Source organism: Harpegnathos saltator, unplaced genomic scaffold (assembly GCF_003227715.2).
Source record: "Harpegnathos saltator strain DR-91 unplaced genomic scaffold, Hsal_v8.6 scaffold381, whole genome shotgun sequence".
NCBI lineage: Eukaryota > Metazoa > Arthropoda > Insecta > Hymenoptera > Formicidae > Harpegnathos > Harpegnathos saltator.
In genome coordinates this window covers 906,322-932,309 of record NW_020230185.1, presented here as the reverse complement: position 1 = coordinate 932,309, position 25,988 = coordinate 906,322, and the positions used below count along the sequence as shown (strand labels likewise).

General features: G+C 47.5%; 1 protein-coding gene across 2 annotated transcripts in view; it reads left to right on the top strand.

Annotated features, from left to right (window-relative positions):
• Positions 1-25,988, top strand: part of LOC105185657 (protein eva-1 homolog C) — a 250,895-nt gene that overhangs the window by 201,160 nt on the left and 23,747 nt on the right. For both annotated transcript variants that reach the window (XM_025300726.1, XM_025300725.1), the window contains exon 6: positions 15,501-15,722. In XM_025300726.1, coding sequence (XP_025156511.1) covers positions 15,501-15,722 — 222 coding nt within the window. The remainder of the gene's footprint in view (positions 1-15,500; positions 15,723-25,988) is intronic.

The following is a 25,988-nucleotide window of genomic DNA, read 5'->3' as shown; positions in this document are numbered from 1 at the left end:
TGTGTGTAAATATGTAAATATATCTATTGATATTTAATTTGGTTTCACCAGCGGGGGGGGGGACTACATACGGGATTTCATATCTCTCTCCGGGGACACTCAGCGGTGCATTTTTACATTTCGATACTCTTGTTTTATGTCTTTTTCCTTCCCCCCCCCCTCGCTCTCTCTCTCTCCCTCTTCTAATTCCCTAAAACGATCTTATTTGCATAAATCTGTTCGTATTATTTTCAGTTTGCCGGCAAACGATTATCGATTATCGATTGACACGTCACGGGTAATTGTAAAACTCTGCACAATTTACTCTCCCCAAAAAGGAGAGACAATGGGAGAAAGGGTGAGACAGCGGGCTGAGAGAGGGAGTGACGAGCGGCGATAGATTTATTATACGTCCGCGATGCGGACGACGCGGCCCGATAACCGGCGATCCTGCCGCGATAGCTGCTGCGTAGTACCGATTCTTTGTGCCTTTGCGAGACGACAATTATCAAGTTATCGCGCATAACGCATATCGCGCAGCCATCTTCGGCTTGTCGGCCAGGCAATTGCGTTTTACTTTCTCGTATATTCCCTCTCCCGCTTTCTCTCTCTCTCTCTCTCTCTCTCTCTCTCTCCCTCTCTCTCTCTCTCTCGAATTCTGAACGAACCGGACAAAGTAGTAGCGCGTCGGGGATGGTCGGGGGCGGCGGGGGAGGGGGGGGGAGAGCGAAGAGACGACAGGGACGCGTAGGGTCGTATATATACGCAGCGCGCCGGTAGTAATTGTAGGACAGAGTGGACTTGGAATGAATATGCAAACCGCAATATGCAAACATCACACAGGCGGGCACGGGGAGAAAACAGAATGGGATAAGAGGAATGGACGGAAAAAGAAGGCGCAGAGCGCCGGAGAAAACGCGAGCTTCCGTCGGAAGCGCCACGGCGGGAGTCCCCCTTGTGCGCGTCCGTCTTTTCGCGTATTTTCGGTCGTAGTTCGCGCACGAACTTTACTCTCTCGGTAAGAAGGGAGGGGTGACGAAGGGTAATAAGATGCATAAAAATTCAAGCCCGTCCGCACGTCCGTCGCGAGAGCGATCGCGCGCGATTTATCCGTCTCGACAGCCTCGAGTCGACGACTTGGAGGAATTTACAGCTCGCGGAGGAACGCGAAGGATTTAATGACGCGACATATGACGAGTTCGACAGCGGACGCCGTTGCAGCAGAACGTTTCCTCGGGCGATGCTAAACGCCAGACATAATGTGGCTTCCGCGGTTTGCATTGTTTTCCCATTCGCTTGCGCAGAACGCTCCGGCACAGAGTTCCGCGCGTCAGCAGCAAGGGCAGATTTGCGGGTGAATATTTGTTGCCCACAACACGAGGCGAGTTTTCGTAAATTGCAGCTTACCGCGCCGAGAAATCGGCGCGTCGCCTGGCCCCAAATTCACGGCGCGCGCCGTTCCCGTCGCGGCCCGGCGAAATAACGTTATAAAATGAAAGTAGCGTATTCGACGGTACGAGAGATCCCGAGATTGGATATGTAAAAACGGCTCGCGGCTCGCCATTCGAAATGGCGGGCCGCCCGCGACGTTAGGTTCGGATGTAATTCTAATTTCCCGCGCGCGCGTTCTCCTTCTCGCGGGGGTATATCGCGCGGAACAGAGAGATAATTTACGAACAGTAAGCCTGCGCGGCTGTATTTGCATACTCGTTCAAACTACATATGTAATACATTCCGTAACCGGATTCCACTTGCAGTAAGGTTTTTGCTCAATATTGTCGCTCGCGCGCGCGCGCGCGCGCGGCCTTTGTGCGAAAATTGCAATTCAAGCTTTCGACCGTTTTGCACTTTTTTCCTGCCCCCTCCCCCTTCTGCCAGGTCCAACTGCCCGCTCGGGGGTATCTTTAAATCAATGCGCGCAACGACACATACACACACACACACACACACAATGTTTGCGTTGCTATGACGAAAAGTCAACAAAATAAATAAATGTCGTTTTTGTAAGCCCGCGCCGCGCGAATCCGCCTCGTGAATCCGCTCGTACGGCTGCAAGGAGCCGCGCCCTCGCGCTTGACAATCGATACGTCCAACTTCGTAGATTGCGCACACATGGTTTGCATCGGTTCGCGTTGCGCTTTTACGTTTGTTGTCTCGGGATTTTATGCTTCCGAAGATTATGGAACGGCCGAAGCGCGCGTCTTTCGCGAAATGCGACATGCGGGGATACGCCAAATAAAATATTTCTATCATCGTCGGGCGGACCGAGAGACAGAGAAGTCCAGCAGGGAAGGAGCGGCGCTTGAATAAAGCATAAAACATAATGGAGTTTATGCGTAATAAATAGAGTTGATTAGAGATTTTAGTAGAGATTTGCACAATACGGCTCTTTTCTTTTTTTTTTGTTTTATGAAGTACGCGGTCGAATCGTACGTACGATTCCGCCGCGTCGGCTTCGTGCTTTCTCTCTCTCTCTCTCTCTCTCTCTCTCTCTCTCTCTCTCTCTCTCTCTCTCTCTCTCGAGAATCGTGTCGACGAGGCGATTCGTGCAAGCTCCTCTGGGCGGAAGAGAGAGGCAATTGTCAAACGTTTAATACAAATTTGTCGAGCCCGCGAAGTAGCCGGGGCTAAATGAGAGAACGACTCGAGTGAATTTTTAAGATCTGGCACGTGGCCAGACTTATGTGCTCGAGCGGAACAAAAGCATTCTTGCCTCGGCCGCAGAGGGTTTGCTCTGGCGCCGCTGCGCTGGGAGGGGAGGAAGGAAGGAAGGGAAATGGGATAATGCTCGGCGAAAGGGAAGGAGGGGAATGTGTAAATAAAATGACGTCACAATTTATGTATCGATGCGGGAGGGATGATAAATACGGGGAGAGAGAGAGAGAGAAAGAGAGAGAGAGAGAGAGAGAGAGAGAGAGAGAGAGAGAGAGAGAGAGAGAGATATCATCGCGCGAGCGGCTCTCTCGCGTCTCCCGTTGAGTAATACATTTCTTTGTACACATACGTCTCACCCTGCGCAAACACACAAACAAGGCCTGCGCGCATACAGAGTGTCCAAAGAAAAAGGGCTCCGGTCTTGCGGGGTAGGTCGTACTTGTTGTACCAAATAAAACGTGCTCGGCAAACATATAGAGCGGAAAATCGGGCCTTTCAGAGCAACAAATGTTTCCCGATTTGTAGCTCGGTGACGCGAGTGTATTTGTGTACTTGCACTGCTTACGCGCGGTGAATACGCCGGACGAGTGTATTACTGTATTATTGCTTCGATGTTTGCGAAAGGCACGATGGAGCTCATTTTGTATTAATTGCCAGAGAGCGTTTGAATAAAACATTCGTGGCACGGCCACGCGTGCACTGCAAACCCGAGTGTGTTATTTTGACACGTATAAGCTGAAGCTTTCTTCGTCTGACGCGTTTCTTGTCGTCTGAAATCACGTCATTTGATGCATCTCGATATCACTTGACGCGTTTAAACGCGTTAAACGACGTGATTTAAGACAAGACAAGATACGCGTAAAGGAAGCTTCAGCTTATACGCGTCAAAATAACACACTCGGGTTTGCAGTGCGGCCTCCTCGATCTGGCCGACTCAAGTCCATTGGATTTCTTTTTATGTGGGAAAACTTCATTTATACTCTTCATCCATAAAACACGCACAAGGCTTGCATCAGCGAGCTCAAGATGCAGCTGTGACCGGATTCCAAGAGGAGGACCGGGAACTTTTTACAGAGTTTGCAATCCCGTAAAACGTCAAGCGTGGGTAGAGACGGAGGGGGAAACATGTACAACACTTATTACAAACAAAGCGGTAACAAAATCGAAAAATTTTATCTCGCTTATCTCTGTTCATCGCGCGCGAGAAACTTGCGTCGGGAAAATCGAGAAACGTCCGCAGATCTGAACGGGTCGATTTTTCGACCCACCTCTGCCGAGCCCTTTTTACTCGGCATAATGAGCATCATCCACCCTGTGTGAGTGTGGAACTCTGTTTTCCTGACACCCTGTACATGTACGCTCACAGGTACGCCGCGTCGTGACTGCTTACGCGAGATGACGAATGAAGACAGATGATTGACTCGATTAATAAGACGAGGAAAAAGGAGGAGTCATCAAATTCTCTTTAGAAATCCACGGTAATTGAATAGCCCGCGCCCGGAGGGGAGGGGGTATTTCCAAAATGAATTGAATGTGATGTACAAGCGCGCGAAACTTTCGCGATGACTCCGCGCGAACGGGAGCGTCGCGTTTTTAATCTCCGGCCGTAATTTACATTAGCCTCTCTTTATCTCTCCTCCTCCCCCGCCCCGCTCCGCCCCGCTCGGCCAATTGACGTTTTGTTGTTATCGCTTCAAAGCGGAGCGTGTAATTAATAACCGCGGTCGGCACGCATTCGTCTTTCGGCGCGCGAGCTGCGAACGATCCATCCATCGTTCTTCATTAATCATCCCCGCGTTTACACGGCCTGGCAGCCGCATCCGCGTGCTGTCCTCTTCCCTGCCTCCTTCCCTCCCGCCAGCCCGGTCCTTCCATTCTCTATTTCGCTGTCTCTGTCTCCCCATCCTCCCTCCCTCTCTCTCTCTCACTTTTATATTTCCATGTAAATATCGTTTGCGAGGGTGGATGGCAACGCGAACGAAAGGTCGGCCGATGGAACAGGGTCACCACTGTCGACTGGTTAGCACTTTTTCGCGTGACAAAACGATTTTGCATTTCCTGCGGTCAACGCTCCTGTTCCGGCGGTACGCTCTCGGCGTGACAGAGAACGAGGGAGGACAGGATGGACGCCCGGGGCGGGGGAGGGCGGCTGTGTGTGTGTGTGTGTGTTTGGGTAAAAAACGACGCGCGTGAAATTTTCGATAGCGACGGATAAACGGCCGTCGAGGCGCGTGTTCCCGCGTAGCGCCCGGATTTACATACTACATTTTCGATTACGGCGTTTAACTTTTTCGTTTGCCGCTCTTGGGAGGGGAGATTTATCGCGTACCTGCGCGCGAGAGAGGCGCGCGAGCGCGCCCGTGTCGCTCCCGAGGAAGCGGTTCTATCTTATCGGATATGTCATTTAGACTCTTCTCGCGCGCATCGGCAGAAACGACGCGCCTTGTCAATCGGCGGCTTTCGATTCTTGTTTGCGGAAGTAGCGGGAAAGAGGAGAAAAATCACATACACACACACACACACACATACATACTCACACAGCAAACGCCGTGAGCTCCATTGTCTGCGCGAGTCTGATGGATTTTTAGCCGGCACAGTCGCGTGCTTTAAGCCGGCGTATTTTAAAAATGCCGCCGCGGTGCGCGGGATAAATTCTAACGGATCCATTATTAAAGCGCGCCCTGCTGCGCTGTGCCGGCGACCTTCCGCAAAAAGAGGAAGAGAGAGAGAGAGAGAGAGAGAGACGTGCGTTTTTACGCGGGCGTGAAAGTGTTATTATTTAAATGCGCCGTAATTAGCGAGAATTACGCGAGAGCGCCGCTCTCTCGGCGTAAATTCGCGCGTTTCGCGGCGAATTTTCACGCGGCGTTGCAGCGGCGTTGCGCCCCGCGAATTAGAAAATTGTATTTCCCGGTTGCGGGTTCGCTCTCCTCTCTCCCCTGGTCTCCTATCAGACGATCATCATGCATCCTCGGCTGATGGCCGGCGGAACGGGTGTTGAAGATTCGCTGCTGAAGTCACGAGTGACGACGTGTCCGTGTAAATAGCCGAGCGGGCCGAGCTGAATCGGCGCAAGCGTAGCGGCCCTTCGTCTGTGTGTGTGTGTGTGTGTGTGTGTGTGTGCCTGTGTGTGTGTGTATGTGTGTGTGTGTGTGTGTGTGCACGCTCCTAATTTCGGAGCACAGCCAGCCGCGACTCACCCCGTTACCCATTCGAGATCATCCGCGTGCCTGCCGTTGCCAGGCTTCTCGCACTGATCCGATTTCACTGAATATGTTCGGTGTCCGTAACAGATACGGGAACAATGAGAAATACCTCGTCGCAAGTAATGAGCAGGTTTGCCACGGAGGAAAAAGCGGCGGCCGAATGCGCGTGGCGGGAAGCGGTCGCGCGCGGTTCTCGGGAGAGAGCCGCCGACTTGCCGCGTTACTTTGAGCTGCGCATTTTGAAAGGAAGCCAATGACGGTGGGATTAAATACTGGGGTTTTGTGGACGAACGGGATCGCGCTGTCGTGTCGGCTGGAGGAAGCTGAGAATGAAGTCGACTCTTGGAGAGTCGAAGCCTTCGTCTTAGGACGAATGAATTCAAGCCATTTTCTCGCTCAGGAAAAGTATTCTACATGTAAAGTGATTTTCCCCATAGTCTCATATTCGGAGCGAATATGAGCCTTTTACAGAAAGAGGATTCCTCTTTCGATAAAGCGATTAAAGCGAAGCATTCATCTAAAATTTATTAGATATTATTCTGTTTTCTTCTTATTTCAAGAGGAATTATCCTCTTGTAATTAATTTTCCTTTTAGATGAAGAGGAATATATTGACTCGAATATCGGCTTCTTTTGTTCAGTCATGCTCTATCTCCAGACATGAACGAAAAGGTTAACTATATCCTCAGAACGATTGGATCGCTTTTTAAAAAAGGTATGCGCGTTGCTGTAACATATAACGAAAATAATTTACCCATATTTGGTCAAATACAGTTTATAATCTGTAGCAAGAAGTTGAATAATATATTCCTTCTTTTAACCATGTTTCATACAATTGGTTATGATGAACATCTTTGTAGGTATAAGGTTCACAACAGAACCGGTTGGAAATTTATTTGTTACGATAATCTTATTTTCATTCGTGCCTACTTATTGTACAACTGGAGGCAGAAGTACGTCTATATAAATATTACTTTTCGCTGTATACATTATGATAATTTTTTCAATTTAACTGATATAACCAGTAAGAATAAAGTACAGTAAGAATAAATAATAATCCTCTTGAAAGAAGATTAAATAATCTGTGTATAAGAGGAAATTTATATTAAAATCAATAAGATTTGTATTATGCATATAACATATAATCCCTCTAACTTTAAGAATAATGCGTTTATAATATTTTCCTCTTAATCTTGGAGGAATATATCTTGAGGCCGTATATAAGAATAAAATCCTCTAAAATTTCGATGATTCCGCTTGTTCCAAAATTACTTTTTTTTGTCGGCTGCTTACTCTCGACTTATTTGGATATTATGAACATTCCGTGCAATAGCGACCGTGACTACCCTATTCTGTTGCGTGATCTTGTTCACCGACTGCCCGCGACGGCAGCGAAGATGCTGTTGGACCTCGCACTTCGCTCTTTCGGGAGGAATTTTGTCGATGTCTTAATTAGCGAGTTATTTAAGTTTGAAAAGTGTGCGGAAAGATAACAGGGACTTGGCTCTAAATTAAGTTGCAGCGGACTCCAACTCGAGAAGAATTTAATTGAAGCCTTAATTGTGCCGAGATATTTAATTTCGGAAATTAAAAGACTGCGAGCACGCTGGCTGGCTGGCTGGCTTAGAATCGCAGTTTGTTGGGAAAGAAAACAGAGAAAAATGGAAAAGCTTTGCGGACGTTTCTATTAACAATAACGTGCGCGTCGTTCCAAACAGATTCTCGCAACGAATCCGGCATTGTTGTTCTTTTGCAATAACAACAGCATTGTTTTGCTCTAAATACGTCCATATATCGGCGGTCTGCAAATAACGGGCCAACAAAGCCATTCCGGCGAAAATATCCAATCGGACTCTCTCGCGAGTATCCTTCCTTTGTCCCATCGCCGGTGATCTGCATTTGCAAAATTCAATTTCTTCTCACCTTACGCGCGTTTTGTTCGCCGTGTTGTTTCGCGCTCGGGAACGTGAACCGCGTCGCCGTCGCGCACCTCGGCCGCTCGATCCGGACCGTGAGAGTTCCCGGTGAAATTTCGTGATCGATGACGCTCTCAGCACCTTATCTCTGGAAATGGGACAGTTAGCGGTCCCTCGTCAACGCCCCGTGAACCGTTCAAAATGAAAAGCCATTTACGTAGAAGACGCTCACTACCACATAAATCCGCGTCTTGCTGTTTGCTCTGTCCGTACCTACTTGTGGCATCTCTGTCGAGTAGGTCGTAGCGGGGGCTTAAACTGATTTCAAGGTACTCTCATCATTCCGACGGCTTACCCAGTTACATCGGTCCGCGGGATCCTTCCGTTGCGCAGGATTGAGAGAGAGAGAGAGAGAGAGAGAGAACGAGAAAGAGAGAGGGAGGTAGAGGTAGAGAGAGGGAGAGAGATGTTCTCGTGCATTACAGGGGTCTTATTAGCGCGTCGCACAGTGTAGAGAATCACGAAATTTAGGACGTCTCTAGCCTGGTCGCGCCAAGGTCCACAGGATATATCTCGCTGATGGGACTTCGGGGAACAATTATTGCCACCCCGTGTCCGCTCACCCGCCCGCGTACAGCCCGGCCGGCTTCCACGATGAACTCATTGAAGGCTTTGTCGCCATCCGCCATCCGCCGAGCGAGCTCCTCTCGATTCGGCGGGAGAACGGACGTCGGGATTCACGATCACCGGCGCGCGATACTCGATGCTGACGTTTGTTGCGACACGCGTATTATAATTTCACGTGACGTCGCTCGTCACGTCGCATTCCAAGTGCATTTCGACTGCGAGACGCCGAGCTGTCGACGTGGCGATTAGTCGGGAGCATCGAGGTGGTCTCTCGCTCGAAAACAGCGTCCGCGTGAACGAGGGATTGTTCGTTGTCAAAGCTGGGCTATAAAGGATGCGCGCGCGCGTCCTTTACAGCATCCTTTGAGGCGACTGACCATCGGCGAGCTGCGAAATATTTCATGACCCGAGTGCCTCGAGGTATCCAGCAAGCCCCGAAGAACACTTCGAACACCTTCGTCCTCAACCGGGTCTCTCGTCGGCGGCGCGTCGAAAGCGCGAGGAAAGGACCTGCGGAAAAAGGGTCGGTTTTTTGCCCGTTTTTCGGCCCTCGATTTTGAAATCGAATTTCATGCCAAAAGATAGTTCATGATGAGAGTTCGTTAATTACAGGAAAGTTCTACGTTGAGCATACGATTGGTTTCGAAGATGTAGAGGGTCAAAGTGATCACTACCTACTAAGAAGGTGTGACACTAATAACGCTTTATCGCACGAATTTTTGCAAAATTCGCTATCTATGGGTTCTTTGAGTTGCTGATTATGAATCTGTGATGTCAGATTTTAAAAATTCAAGATGGCAGGTGCAACATGGCGGACACACATAGTGAAACGATGGGTGCGTTCACAAAGCTCAACAGTTGCACAACAGTTGAGTGTCGTGAACGCACCCAATCATTTACTTTTTATTGGGACTGTTATGTTGTGATTTTTTTGGCTAGCTGATTGCGAGTTTTCTATTAGGTTTTCGAAAGGTTAATTTTTTCAACGACAATTTTTGAGTGGAAAAAAGTATTTCTTTCTATTGTTTTTTCATAAAAAAAAATATAAAATTCAAATTGATCTCACTCGGCGGAAAGAAGCCGTCCTCCCGCGAGCGAGAGCGAGAACCTATAAGCTTTCACACGTCGCGGAGCTTTCGCTTCGCACTTGGCTACGTTTCTCATGTTGCCGCGCTGCGTTTCTCGTTCCCGTGAAATCTAGAAATGTCCCGTCACGCGAGAAGACGAAGGAACGTTGAAACGTAGCGAGGAAAAAAAGGCAAGAGGGAGGGGAAAAGAAGAAGCGAGCACACCGCGGGAGCGTGTGCAGTCGGTCTCGCAGAATTCCAATGATCAAACGTGCGTGCGCACCGCGCATTAATTTAAATTTTCAGCAATATTGCACGGCGCATGACATTTTACTATAAACAACAATGTTGTGACCTATACATCAGCTTGACAATTCCCGAGATAATAAATTAATTGCTCACTCCAAAGAGAGAGAGAGAGAGAGAGAGAGAGAGAGGAACGGAGGGAGGGAGGGGGGATGGGAAGAAGGGAAGGTGAGTGCGAGAGAGGACGAAGTGGTAAAAGCCTCGCGCCTCGTAAATTGCTGGTTCTCATAATTATTGCCGCTGGCCGTAGCTAATGTCCTCTATCCTGTATCCTGGCTAACACGCCGGCCGGGCGAGCGTTATTACGACGACCTGCGTTAAGCTAACGGTAACTACGGTATGCGGTAACAAGCTCTGGTGTCGCCGATGTGGAGGGTGGTATCAGAACGACCGCCAAGGTCCCTCGCTCTCTCTCTCTCTCTCTCTCTCTCTCTCTCTTCTCCTTCGTTCTGATAAAAGTTAACCAATTTTCCCGGACCTTGGACGCGTCGTAATCCTGTCGGGTCATGCCGGCGCGATAATTAGGCGATCGCGCGATAAGTAATTATTGCGCCGACTCGCACGCGCGCGCTCGCTCGCCCCTGCGCACTCTCGCTGCACCCTCGCGACGGCGCGCATCCCTGCTGGAGCGGAACGGCTTTCCTTTGTTGCATTATTCTCGCTGGTGGGTTCTAATATATCCGTGCAGATTAAAGCTTCGGTGTACCGACTCAAAGTAAATTTAAGCCGCATTTACGGCGAGCCGTGCCGCGAAATTGGTGTTAAATTACTATAATTAATTGCCGCGCGAGTAAGCTATACTTCTCGGCCGTTGCGCGCGCGCGCGCGCGTCGTCGTTGCGCGCTCTTCCGTATGCCTACAGCGCGCGTGAAAATAGAAGGCCACCATTTTCTTTTTGCCCGCGCGCGAATCACGGTCCAACTGAGGGAAATGATTAGAAGAAGCCGCGAGTTGTGCCGCGCGGAAACAATTCTGCGGGTTTCCACGTCGAGCTTCCACGTCGAGAGCGGTGCCGGCGCGCGTGAGAGGACAGACGATGCTAAATATTTATTCCTGAATATTTTTCTTCTGCTAGAAAAATATACATGCACGCATATTCATACATCGATAACTCGACGTTTTACACGGTTGTTTGCGAAATGACAAAGGACGTTTGTTTAGTTTGATTTAATCTGCAAGCGCACGGGGGACGTCGTCGTATCTACCGTTGGACATTCTATATACACAGGGTGCTTCGTGTATCTTGGTCGCCTGAAATGTTTCCGTTGTGTTTGACGATACGGCGAACACGCGGGAACGAATTTTGCATACGTATGATTCCATTATAATGGAGTATGTAAAAATGTATCATTTATGCACGACTTTCTTCCCGGACTTTCTTTCCGTATCATTAAACGCGGCAGGAATACTTCACGTGTTCGAATTGTACAAAACATTCTTTGTACGTGTACAGGGTGCTAAATTTCAAACGTAACGGGTAAAAAATCTCGAAAACTATGAAAGATATTAAGAAAAGCTAAAACACGTGTTCCATTAGCCCAATTTTTTATTATATCTTCTTTTTCTACCAATTAATTTGGACAACTTTCGTCTGAAACATAATAGTGCGCCCTAACTTTCGTTAACTTATCGACCTTTGGAAATTTCAAAATTATTAAATTAACAAAAGTTAGGGCACTATAATAATATATTCTTGATAGTAAATAAAGTAAAAAAGTCTAATACTATTTTTTCTTTCGACGAATAGTTAGCGAGACATCGTAGGTTGTAAATGTTGAAAAAGTTGTCAAGTTTTCCTAAAATATTTGAAAAAATATTAGGCAGATAAAAAAATGTTTCCGACAAAAGTTGCTAAAATTAATTGGTAGAAAAAGAAGATATAATAAAAAATTAGACTTTCCATTAAAGAAAGAATTAAGTTGACCTTTTTAACTGACCTTGAAAATGCCCTCTAAATAAAAAGCTGATAATGCCATTCTCTTTCCCCTTCGAAATCCATGGAACACGTGTTTTAGCTTCTTTTAATATCTTCCATAGTTTTCGAGATTTTTCACCTGTTACGTTTGAAATTTAGCACCCTGTATATTTTTTTGTTGATATTTCGCAAGCCTTACGAGTCGGTTGTTTGTTTCTCTTTTCTTTTGCAAATGAACGACTGCGATCGCAGTATTACTTCCTCTTCGAGCGTCTTCATCGGTGTTAAGCGATACGTGTTCTCGCCGGCGACGACGCGCGCGGTGGCGAAATATTTCTTGCCTCGATACTTGGCGTGTAACATTACACTGGCTGCGCGTTAGTGGCTCAGCCGCACATCTTGCCCTCTCTTCGCTCCCCCTGGGCCCGCGCATTTTCTCCGTTCCATTATACGTGGACGCGGGTCATAATGTATTCACCCGGCTTAAAGCGTCACGGGCGTTCCGCTCGCACCGACCGAACGCGGTGCGCTCAGCAGCGCCCCAAGATCGGATATAACCCGTCGCAGCATGTACTGCCGCAAAATTGGTGTTAAATTACAATTATTAATTGCAGTAAACAAGTTACATCGCGCCGCAGCTAGTTCAGCCGTTTATGTAGCCGCGTCATTTGCCTTTAATCCGGCGAAGAGGCCGACTACGCCGCGCGCTTCAGGATTACCGTGCGGAAATTTTCCGGCAAAATGGCGGAAATTATTTTAAAGCGGGCTAGTGAGAGAGATTTTACATGAGAGACGCTGTCTCCCGCCGAGCACGGAGCGTGTGTTTCGGTGCGCGCGGCGGCTATCTCCTGCGAGTTAATTTATCGCTCGGCGTTCCCTCTCGGGACGCGCCGCATCGACGAAGTCGGTAAACATTTTGCAGCATTGAAATTTCCTCGAGGAGACTGCATCTCCTACTCGAGACAAAATGGGAATTTCAGATCAGACCGAGGCCGATTAATTCTCCTTCTTTCCTTCCAAGGCAAATTTGAAAATGTTGCGTGCTCCACGTTAACGTCTACATTTGCTCCGTCGGGATATAGCGAGAAGAAAAAGTCAATAATCTATAAACATTTCGTTTCACTACTACCAGCTACCTGACGTATTAGACGTATTAGAATCATGATCGGTGCGATACTCTCGTCGCTACATTAGGGTAAGTCTAGGATAAATGGATATAGTGTGTTTTTAATTGGAAATGACACATTTGTATTATTGCAATAAATGATCAACAATGTATTAATGCATTAGAGGATAATGTTTAAGGTACAGGAGAATTTTTGTGAAAAATACATTCATGGGATGTGCCAGTAATAACGAAATATTAAAAATATTCCGTGAGGGATAGATGGTCAGGGGTGTGAAGGGATAATTGGGTATGCCTGTAATAATGTAGAAATTTGTCCATCTTTATTTATCTTTTTAGTATTTTATATTCTTTTATTAATTATTAATCCTTTTATTAATTATTAATAAAATAAAACGTTTCCATAAGCTTCTTGTAGAAACCAAGGACAACATTGGAGAGAAGGTTGAAAAGTGGTAACACAGAAAAAGCCCTTTGGAAAACATTGTTTACTAAAGAGAGAAAGGAAAAAGAAATCTACTCGGCATCTTTCAACGAAACAAGAAGCTGTTTAAAATGTACTGAAGTTTTTAATGTCAGGTATATACCCAGGGAAAAATGATGATAGTCGAATAGATAATCGGATCGACGTGTTTTATACGTCTAAAGCATCTGGCAAACGTCGATCCGACGTCCATTGCTCGCTATTTCTCGTTGAATAGACTGCTTATCTAACCCTGATAAAAATGAACCACTTATTTCATTTGGAAAGTTCGCGTAAAGATGCGTTTCACTGCGTGAAACATAGTCTCGGTGACGAATATTGAAGTGAAGTACGCAAATACGATGTTTCTTTAGCCGTTTAACTCTTTGAGGGACGTATTTTTCAGAAAATCCGAATCACATGAAGATTTATATACGGGGGTTTCAAGGGTCGCTGATGACGAATCCGTTATCAGATTTTCAAAATTCAAAATGGCGGCCACAAATATGAAAAATCGCGATAATTTCGGTGACAATGGATTTTGGACCTCGGATTCGTAATCAACGGCCTTGAAAGCTAACCAGAGTACGATTTCAGCTAATCATATAAAAATTTTATGATTCGCCATCTTGGAAAATAAATTTTAGAATTTGGACCTCAGATTCGTAATCAACGACCTCAAAAACTAAGCAGAGTACAATTTTAGCTAATCTAATAAAAATTCTATGGCCCGCCATCTTGGATCCGCCATCTTGGAAAATTAATTTTGGAATTTGGACCTCAGATTCGTAATCAGCGACCCAAAAAACCCCCGAATCTTGATTTGGTTGGAAGGTACTTTTCCGACGTGTAAAACATTTTGGAGATTAATAGAAACGTCAAACATTTATTTGCTCACAATAACAGTGCTTTTGTGCATCAGGAAGAGACACACTTAGTCGTGGTACATCCAACTGATTCACAACTGACCGATCAGCGTTGACGCCTAGCATATATTAACAAAATTGTAACAATTGACCATCTATCCCCTATGCTCATCTATCCCCTATCTATTGTGATTTCTACTCGTTCAAGCGCGAAATCGCAGGTGCGCGACTGCGGCGTGTCGGAGGACGCTAATTGAGATCAAGCGAAATTAGAAGTACCAACGCGTCGATTGGCGCCGATGCACTCCCAGTCGCACATGAACTTTCGCTGTCGCAAAATCTCCATAATTTCCCAATTGGCCGGCGCTATTTCGCCGATACCTACGATACATCGTCATATTTCGCTTCTATGCGTTATTCCGCGCGCTCGCTCCTGCGCCGCGCCGCGGCGGAACTATTTCACGTCGCGGATTCAGGAGCTCTCACTCCTGGCGAGCGGCAAAGGTTTATTACAAGCGCGGCAACGCGCATGAAACGCGGGTGATGAAAAATGAGTGGAGCAGCGAGTAAGCACGATCACGATTGCGTATCGCGATCGGTGGCATTTCATTCCGAGTCGATACCGCGAGCGAACGAGCGGACGGGCGAGCGGGCGGGTCTGCGAATGCAACATTATTACTGACAGGTATTAGCCGCCGCGCGCTCACACATCATGGAACGGATTTATTTGCGAGCGCGCATAACGTTAACGTTTGCGCCTCGATCCAATCGACGCTTATCCGCGCTTCATTGCGCCGCGATCGCGCAAGCTCGCGCAAGCTCGCGCGAACTTAGAACCGACTACTGCGAATAGAATGCGCAGAATGTGCGCGCGGTATCGGCTGCCGAAATTCCAAAGGGCGAGATGAGTCGAGCGATCGCGGGATGATTCCGATGGAATTTTCAGCGCTCGATATATCTCTCGTTTGCCAGAGAAAGAGAGAGAGAGAGAGAGAGAGAGAGAGAAGCCGGGAAAAATAAAGGGAGACTTGTAATATAGCGACCGATGCAAATTTCAACTTCGTCGCGCGGCGCACCCTCCTCATGATTTCGCAAGCAGCCGCATCCGCGGCTTCTATTCCCCAGCGCGACACGCCGCCGGTGTTCACGGCGGTGCCGAAATTTCGCAGCCGCGTACCGGCAACCAATTTATCACCGTGGAGGGGGGGAGGGAGAAGCGAGCGTGAGATTCCCAGATTCTTTCGTCGCATCGGCGATCTTGCGCGGCAAACGTGATGGTGCGCCTCTCTGTATATTTGATGCGCCGCTGATGGAGTCCATTACACGCGGCAGCAGCAGACTTGTAACTTACCTTTTTTCCCTGACGCTTTTGCAGTTCCGAGGTCGGTGCTACGCGAGCAGTACGAGGGCGAGGTCGAGTCGGACGAGATCGAGCAGATGCACGAGTTCGAGGAGGGTTTCGACAGGACGGACTTCAGGTCGGAATTCAGTCCGAGTCCGAACCTCGAAGGACCGCAGCCGCAGCCGCGGGATAATGTCTCCAGAAATTTTCCGACCGTCAGCTCGTCCCCGCCGCGCGCCCGCACCAACAACGACGGTGAGTGAATTCTAGCGCGCCCGGCGCGCCTCGCCGCCTCCGTCTCTTCACTTGGGGAATGCGAACGCTGTTGTTTTTGCGCACGCATGCGTCTCCGTAATGTTTCGGCACAGTGTAAGGAAGAACAGTAGGTTCACTCAGCACAAACAAATAGTGCGAACGGTCGTTTGTCGCGCATGACCGAACTGCACAATCAACAATATGGCGGCCAATAGCTGTCAAAATGTGTAAGTGTAAGCAACGATTAACTGTACGACCGAATTTTTAATATACTATTGTTGTTTTATTAAAATCAGTAAAATGAACGAAAGAGGTGGGTATAAGTGTTGTATAATAAACTGCAAAAGTGCACATTTAAATTTGCAAAGTGTTAAATTCTGTTTTAATTAAAATGTGTCCCCTTCGAGACGATACAATATAAAAAAAAGGCGGACCTCAATATCATTTAGTTTTCGAGATTTTTTACCTGTTACGTTTGAAATTTAGCATCCTGTATATATATACATATACATCCTTCTATATTATAATTAATAATATGCTATATATTATTAATGATAATATTATTATAATATTATTATATTATAATATTATTAATATGTTATATTAATAATAGTTCATATTTTTATATTATTTTACAATGTGTATTATAGATTTGACAGTAAATATTGAAAAACAGCAATAAATCTATTTTAGCTACTATTCATTGTCATTCAAATTATAACTCGCGCACAACCAACAACATGGCGGTTTTGTAGCATCTGAGATCAAAAGCACCGCCACCGAGTGAACCTACTGTTCTTTCTTATACTGTGTTTCATCCATGCATGGGAAACGGGACAGCGGCGTATAATAACGCGGCTCTCGATAATTACGGCTAATTTCCCGCGCGAGCCCCTTGACTGGCGAGCTGAATTTCGCCGGCGAAAAATGAATTTTTCAAAGTTACGCGATTTCATCGAAATTCCGTGTCCAGGCATTCCCTTTTGACGTCGCGACTGTTTACGGATACGAAGCAAAAAGTGTTGAAATTCAAAGTGGAAGAAGCTTTTTTTACTTCATCGGAATAAAACCGGACATCTGTCGCGAGGAAAGTTTAATAATGAAAATGCATGACATTTTTATCCAGAGTAGCGAAATATCTAAATAACGAGTGAATATAATTTGTAACGATAAGTTACGTACTACGTGGATAGTGCTTTTTCCCTGGATCATCCATATTTTGCTTTGAGAAGTCGCCATTTCCAATTTTTATCTTCGAAATTCGCCACTGAATACGGAACAATCGCAAGAATTTTCAAACGTCCATTTTTAGAAATATCGAGCCACCAGAGAGACGTCGCACACACGAAATTGCGTGTCCACCAGGGTGGCGCACTTTTTGCGAACGCGCTATTGTGTTTCCGCCGTGTCAAGGAGTTAAGGAGCGCCTCAGACATCCCGACACGCATGCGCGGTAAAAGCTCGTACACGCGATCGAGCGCGGATTTGATTCGCACGGATTCGCAGTCAGATCGCGACGTGACGTTTTCGTTCGCGCTTTTTTCTCCTATTTTCTTTTTTCTATCCTTGCGAGCTCATATCGCCGCGTCGAGACCTCTCATTTTTCTCCCTTCGTGCTCTCGTAAGTCTAAAAGCCTTGTTTATTCTTGTGCATTTAAATCCCCTTCATACGGCTTTCGTCTTCTTCGCGAGCTCATGAGCTTTTTTCCGAGGCCTTTTGTCCCGCGAAACGAGAACAATATATGACTTGGAGAGAGAGAGAGAGAGAGAGAGAGAGAGAGAGAGAGAGAGAGAGAGAGAGAAATGATAATCAGAAAGATTGCATCTTTTCTTTCTATCTTTATTACTACGATTGTTGCAAAATATTGCTATTGTTACGATTATTGCCCTATTGTGTATCTTTTCGTTCTATTCTTTCTCTCGGAAGATCGCGACGAAGCCATTATCGGGGACGCCGATAATGTCTCGCCGTACTTGATCTTCGTCCGTTTCGCTGCGAGTTTGCGCTCCGCCTGAAGAAATTCGCGACGTTCGAACTGCACGCAAGAATTTCCGCACGTGTCTCGCATGTCTGTGCTTTTGCATGCTTCCGCTCGTGTCATTGCACGCCTGCTTCGTGATCGGCAGTGCGCAACACACAGACGCCATACCTGGGGATGTGGTACCAGACGGTGGCAGGATCAAAGTTACATGCAGGTAATGCGCGCGAATGTCAAGACGAGATCAGTCTACCTCGTCCCCTTCTCCCCTTCCGCCCCTCTCGCTCCTCCCCGGGTACGTCGAGATTATGAAAATTTATGTCGCGGTTTCTCTCCGCCGCGAGGCGTATATATCGGCGGCGCGGCAGTTGATTAATTCTACTCAATTATAAATAACCGCATAATTGTGTAATTACATACGGGGAGCGACGGGATGAATTATTATTTCCATGACTAGTTAATCCACGAGCGAGGGCGCGCGCGCGCCGCAACGTCAACACAACCCGGCTCCATTTATCCCCTCGGCGGGGAGAGGGGGGGAGGGAGAGGCGGAGAGGGACGCTATCGCGACGCGTGGCGAATTTTTCCGCGATGAAATTACATTTTCGCAAATGTACGAATAAAAGTGCGGGATAATGGGAGCGCGGCGCAAAATTCAACTGTTCGTGACGCGTTGTCTTGAAACAATGGCGAGTAATAATGTAGCGGAATATTAATATACGATAAAACCGCCGCCCGCGCCCGCGCCCGCGCCCGCTTCGCGCGCACGAAAACGGCATTTCGAACAAGCCCGGAATTGGAAAATGGAAATTTCGCCCGTGTGTTTCTTGTTTTCCATTTCTCTCTCTTCCTTTTCTTTTTTTCGATTTTCTTTTTCTCTTCTCCTCCGACGCGTTGATTTTTTATCACGGTCGCCCGGTTGCAGCCGGCTCATAAAGGGAGTATATTAAAATCCATTTTTGCGTTTCCGTTCTTTTCGCGGCAGTCGGGGGACATTTCGACGCATTGAAACGCTTTTCCGGTTTCTTCTCGCTCTCTACGCCGCTATCGCGCTGCGTGCCGCATAAAAATGCGCGCGAAGCAAAGTGCTCGTCTTAAAGTTGCTCTCTTCCTCTCCTCCCCCCCTCCCTCTCTCTCATTGCTGCTGCGACGTAAGTATCCGGATACACGTAACTTTATATCCTGTAGTAATGTCCGCAATGAAATTACCAGCTCGGTAAGAAGCAAGCTCCAACATAGATGAGAGGAGCGGGGGGAGGGAGCCAGGTTGGAAGAGAGAGGAGAGCGAGAGAAAGAGCGGCAACATCCAGTCGTTTTACATTCTTTTCGTCTACGAGCGTTTTTCTCTCTCGACTTTTTCTCTTCGCACGAGCGTGCGCGCGCGCGCGCGTCAAGAGCGTTATGTCGGAACTGCATATAATTAGCATCGCGTATGCATTTCGACTCTTCGTTAGTCGGTCTCTCATCAGCGCCCTCGGCCACGCGCTGCAATCGGCCCGTTTCGAAGCCGTTTCGCGGCGTGCCATATATTTGGGTCAATGCGCTCGCGATATATATATATATATATGCATAATTTCATCGCGATATCCGCCGCCTCGAGCGAATGAGAACGCGTACTTCTTCCTCGGTGTGTTTGCCTACCCCTCGCCCTCTCCTCCTTGAGCCCCGCGACGACTCACCGGCGTATTGTCGCGCGCGGATTGTCTCCCTGCTGAATTTCGCGGGGTCTAATCGTCTCGCTAAACGACGGGGGACTTGGCTGCCAAGACGAGCCGAGATTAATGGGATAAACCGAGCGTCTCATCGGCAGGAAGGCCGAAGGCAACTCATTAAAGCGCAAGCGGAATTAGGTAGGTCAATCGGTTTGGAAGTTCGGCTTCAAAGATCGCCCGGCTGGTCGCACAGAGTCCTGTAATTGGATATGCATTCACTCGAACACTTCTTGCCGGTGCCTTTGCTTCGCGGTCCGTTGAATTATTCGCCGCGTTGCCTTTGGTTACTCAGCCGCTGTAGGCGCTGCGCAAGGTAAAAAGCAACACACACACACACACACACACACATACACACACACACATACGTGCGCTAAGGGCCGCATCTTGGAATTACGCGCGAGCAAAAGGACGAGAGCGCGCGCGCGCGCTCGCGCGATGCGTGAAAGCCGACGTTTGATCTGCTAAATTTTGTATTCCGCGACGGCTGTAAAGTGTAAAGCAATAAATTGCTTTACTTTGCTATTATACGGAAAAATGTTGCGCGTTTTACATTTTAAGTACACACACACTTATACACATAGCGCGAGTGTGTTTTTTACGCGGAATTTTCGCATTTCGCCGAGCGAGAGCGGTAAAATTCTCATTTTCCTATCTCATATTTCTACTTCGTGTGTATATATATATGTGTATATATATATATATATATATATATTTGTTTTACATTATACGCGTATCTATCTTCTCGTTTACGGTTCAGCTAGAAATCGGCGCCCGAGCGAGCGAGTGAGAACGCGCGTAGTCCGCGAGGACAACAAAAATACAAACTTGGACTAAATTGGCTCGAATACAGATTAAATGTAATATATCGGTAAGCAATGTTCACTCGCGCGTGTGTAGTATCGATATGTGATACAGAGGTATAAAACACATCTTGCCGTGTGCATGTATGTGTGTGCATTATGCATATTGTGCGCGTGTGCGTGTGCGCGCGCGTGCGTGTTGACTCACGGCGGCGAATATGCGGGCGGACGAGATATTCAACCTCGGAGTAATAACGCTCCGGGTATTTATATTCCCGCCATAATTCGAGACGTTGAAGTGTTAATTAACGGCGATAAAATTGCAGTCGGAGCTCCGGGGGCGGGGGCGGGGGCGTAGGAATACGCGCGGCAGGATAACAACGAAGCGCCGTTTATAGATTTTCTTTTTCAACGCGCGACGCGCGCGCGAGAGAGAGAGAGAGAGAGAGAGAGGAACGACGTTGACAAGAACAGCAAGAGGCTCGCCCTTAGCCGGCTCGGGGAGAGCCGGAGGCTCAAAGTTCCTCGACGACCTTTCCTCCCGGGGTTAATATCGCGCGCGCGGCCGATTCTATAAATATCCTTCTTTATCCAGCGTCTCGTCGCCACAACCCTCTCCTAACGCGCCTGTAATTTCCGAAGATATCGCGACACTCGCTCGCTCGCTCGCTCGCGCGTGTGCGATTACTCGCACACGGCTGAAGAAAATAAATTCGCGCGGATTTACGGCATTTATGAAACACTCATCAGTCGCCGAATTCTGCGCGTTTAAAGCGCATCTGCAAAGCCGTGAATCAGCGCGGCCCACTCGTATTTACAAAACTGCGCGACGCGACGAAAAACATCGAGCTCTGTTCATTATTAATGAATTATTTTCACTGAGTTAGTCTCACTGATAAAAGTAACATATACGCACACACATTATTTCTCGCGCGCGCGCGCGCGCGCACACGTGCGCATGCAATCATAGCGCAGAAAGGTCCAGCATACGAGGACATCTCGTTACAAAATCATGCCCGGAATCTAAATGATTATAAGCGCCGCTTAGCATCGAATTCGCCCCGATCTTCTCGAGCGAGCGAGCGAGCGCTCTCGCAATGCTCACCCTTGAGTTTTCGAACGGTTATTCCGGCTTCCAGTTACGTGGCGCGGTCGGTGGCTTTAATGAGTTCGCCGACGAGGCGTGTATAATGCGATGCGCTAAGAGACCCTCGTCTCCGTCATTGTCTCTTCGCGCGGAGACGCCGGCGTGTAATGACTCCGTCGCGTGCGCCGCTTTGATGCCCGGCCTGGATTATCGAAATTGCGTTATCGCCAAGGGAAATGAGCCCGTGCGAACGTGTAGGCCCTCTGCATCGGGAAAGGCTCCTCGAGAGCTGGTCCCTCCCGTTGATGCACAATCTTGAGCTTCGCACGGCTCGGCGCGATCGTCGCAGTCTGGTCTCGCACAACGGGCGATAAATATGTCCTTTGAATTCCAAGCGCTGCTGTTCTTTGGGACGCGCGACATCCTTTTGGCCGGAGAATCCGAAAGACCAAGCGAGCTTGCCTCGCCTGAGACACTCGGATTTTCATTCGAACTCGGTCTGAGCTTGATCAGCATCGACGCGCACGGTACGTCTGTGATCAGCCTGAAAACTCGTAATTCTACAGAGCATGCAATTCTGTATATCAATATACAGGTTAGTATGACGGGTTGCTTGCCCTATTCGGACGATAATGCAGAGGTTGCCTGTTGATGCCTTTGTTGATAATGATATTTGAACCGTACCAGTTATGACCAGTTATGAAGTGCGACTAACTTTGCACGGTGATCATTATGACAGTTTATCAAGCGATTATCGACAGGAGTCGAGCCTCATTGAGTTAAAAAAGATATTTGAAAAAGTGAAACTGAGAAATAAATATTGTTACGTCCTGCGGACTCCGGGCAATTAAAACAATTTTTTTCTCCTCTCGAACTTCTATTCTCCTAATATAACAATGGACATAGGAAACAGACACATCTGGCTAACAGCCGTCGCGCCAATTGAAAGGCGATTCAGGACAATTTCACAACAGAAAACAGTGTTCTGTTGTAAGAATCTACATGTCTCTGTTCAAAGTTTACATCTGGGTAATGTTCGCCAAATGCGTCCGTCGGTCTAGCTATAAAATTGGAAACTCTGCGCTAACAAATCTTTAGCAAAACAAAGCAACTCGAAGCATTCCTGCTCTAAAACTTGAAACCTACATCTTCCCAATCCGAAACCATACGTACCCTACCAGTCAAACAACAAAGCTTACTTCACGGATAATCATAAAATCTTATCTCAACCTTTTTGACTTACGGCATTTCTGACTTTTCCAGCTGGCCACTTGTACACATTTCTCTACCCCACAAGAATCCACCACCATCGTACTTGTCATGCCTAATCCATTCGGCCAATCAAAGCCAATCCGCCCAAAACTATGAGACATCCACGCTCCACCACTTAGCCCTTCTATATTCATATCTTCAAGAACTAATCATCTCCTCCCACGAGATCTTTTAACCTCATCCTTAATTTCTAATGGCTAAGACTTTTTCCCACCAAGGTCAACCAGGACCAATAATATAAAATTACTAACCAAATCTTTGACATCATTGGACTCTTCTTAGGATTTCACCCCTTCTCCAAGGGCCATCTCTCTACCCACTTTGATGGGTCCTGCCTCCGATCATCAATATAAAAACTGCGACAATCCACCTCCGCATTCATTCAGATATTGCTTTTTCTTGACAGTTGGTATTCAGACATTCAGGCATTCAGACTCTCTTTTTCTTTTTTGACGAATATACATTCAGAGTTTTGAAGTGCGGACTTCCTGTTTCCAACAAGTGAAATAAATAATTATTTGGTGCCCCAATTGGAGTACGGGCCTGGTGCAAAGTTGCACGTATTGGAACCCAGCACCCTTACGCAGATTTGCGCCAATTCTTCTTTCTTGTGTGAAGCACCCGAAACCAACAGTAAGTTTTATTTTCTTTATTCTCAACCTCTTCTACCGCCATTTTATTAATTCCACCCTTTAATTAAAATCCTATTGCAGTGGGTCATTATTATTATACCGATATCACCCTCCATCAAGTTCTCCATTCGTTCGAGTCGGTCTCCGACACAACAGATCCAGATTCATTAGAAGCTAATCGATTCAATATCTCCGATCGATTATTAATATTTCCCTAGAAATAGATTATCACCCAGATCCGACACTCCTACCCCCTTTCCTACTCCCTCTACGTTTATCCCCTGCTCCTTCCTCTTCTCCTCTTCAATATCTTATTCTCCTGTTTCTTTCTCTGAACTATCCACTCCCCTAAATTCACCAGACGGCTCACGTTCCCCCTCACCTGACTAGTTTTCCTACATTAGTCTTATTTATTTTAGTCTATATTTCGTTCTAATTTAAACTGCTATTCACACTAGTTCCACTTGAATTCATATACAAACCTCTGTTGTATTCAGCCAGTAAATAAAGGTTTGTTTTAAGATATAGTTTCGCCCAGCCAGTCACATAGCCTAACCTCTCCACTCTGACTCTTATCTTCATTCATTCATTTGTCAGTCGTTAACTAGTCGTACAAAACGCTCCTAAAGTCCACTAACCAAAAAGCCTAAACATAAGTAAATCAGTTGGTTAAATTTATTCATTTCTCTCCTATTTCTCTTTCACGCCCATACACCACACACAGGCTTGTCGATCCCAGGGTAAATTGGTTTAATCCATTGACCCGAAAAACGACTATATCATAAACACTCACGAGACGTGACAGTTAACGACCGTCACAATTCGGCTCATAGCGTTCGATATGAGCCCGAGATAAGTTTCCAGGCTATTTCCGCGTTCAGGCGCGCTGAAGACGCGAAGTACGGCGCGCCTTAATCCGCGTATGTATTTTGACGGTGAAATTTTCCGATGCTTTTTACACATCCGTGCAGCGTGACGTATGTCCCAAATTCGTTCAATTTAATCCGGAGTTATCGGAATTCGCCGCGCAAGGGATTAAACCGCGCTTTGCGCTCGTTCGTTGTTGAGCGCAAATCGCGCGGATCGCGTCGCTGCGCTCTCGCCGCCGCGCCGCCACGGCTGTCGGTTCCTCATCAGCGTTTATCCGCGTAAAAAGCTCAAATAAAGGAGAATTGATTTTTCGAGAGCCGAAGTAATTTGCCCGCCATCGGCGCTGCCGCAGCTCGAGGATAGCCCGAGGATATTTTCAAGATCGCCCGGAGGGCATTTTTGCCCCGGAATTTATTACGTAGGACGAATTCTCCCCGTCCTCGATCAAGACACACACACACACACACACATACGTATCCACACATGCTCGCGCGAGAGTTCTTCGGCCTCCGCCATCCTCGTTTTCGAGGGGACCCCGGTCACGTGTAAACGCAATCAGACGGCGGTGAGACGATGTTATATATGAAATACTCGACGTTGAGTTCGTCCGTTCGTTTGCCGGCTCTTGCCCAGCCTGTATAAATCGCAGGAAAGAAGACCAAGTCGTTCTCCAGGACGACGAACGAGGCACGAGGTCGGAGGTGACGGAAAGAGATAAATATGTTGTATTAAAGTCCGCCAAGGGTCCGCTGGGAATGAGCGATCAGCATAACAGGTCTCGTACCCGCTCGGTGTTATTTCTTTTTTCTTTCTTTTTTTCGACAAATGCAGAGAGAGAGAGAGAGAGAGAGAGAGCTATGGAAAACAATGCAGTTGGGACAATAAAATGGCCACCATTCGTGCGTAAAACTCTCGAAATAATTCATGAGATTGTATGATTGCTCCACATATGAACGGGCTGCAGCATTTTGCAACCCCGCCAATATATACAACGGACTTTTCGTAAATTAACCTTTTATTCCGTTGCTCCGCTTTTGGCCGCGTTTCGGCACAGAAGAGGCCGAGGGCTTCCAGCCGCGATTTCATCGATTGCGATTCGACCGCCGACTTTCCGCCCAAGTGGTGCTTCTTTGGTGCGCCGTTAATCAGCTGTTAACGTATATTCCGACCGCAGCGATTCGGATATAGGTCAATCACGGTCTCGCAAGTGACAAGAGGGAGAGAGAGAGAGAGAGAGAAGGAGAGAGAGAGAGAGAGAGAGAGAGAGAGAGAGAGAGAGAGAGAGAGAGAGAGAGAGAGAGAGAGAGAGAGGCGAATTCGCGATTTCCGCCGGGCCGGAATATTATGCGAGCGTTCGCCGGCGAATTTCAGCGTCGCTCGAGAATTCCAGCCGAAATTGATCGGTCGCACGGAACGGTCGGCACCGCAAGGCTCCCGGCTAGAACACACGCATCGCCAACAGCGCATATAATTGGGGAATTCTAATTAAAAGCGTTCGCACCTGCCTCCTCACGTCGGTCGGCCCGTCCCGAAAAATGCACCGCGCCGGCTCTTTCTCTCTCTCTCGTCGGCGCGTTGCTGTTCGTTACTCGCGTTCGGGCTCGCGACCCGGTTCGGCAACAAAAGAAATCTCGACTTTACGACGGCGGCTCTGCGTGAAGTCGGGGCCGGCGACGTCGACGTGGCTCCTGCCGGAAGCAATATTCGAGACGCATTCCCGAATCTTGTCCAATTCCACGAGGCCACCGATCCTCCGCCTCCGCCTCCGCCTCTCTTCCGTCTGTGACCGTCCATTTTGTCAGCGAGAGATATCCCCAAGATTTGTACTCTTGCCTCTTGTGCTTTCCAGACCGGTGAATAAATAAGACGTTTGATACCGCTCTTGCGCGGAAAGCTCTTTGTCGGCTACGTTTT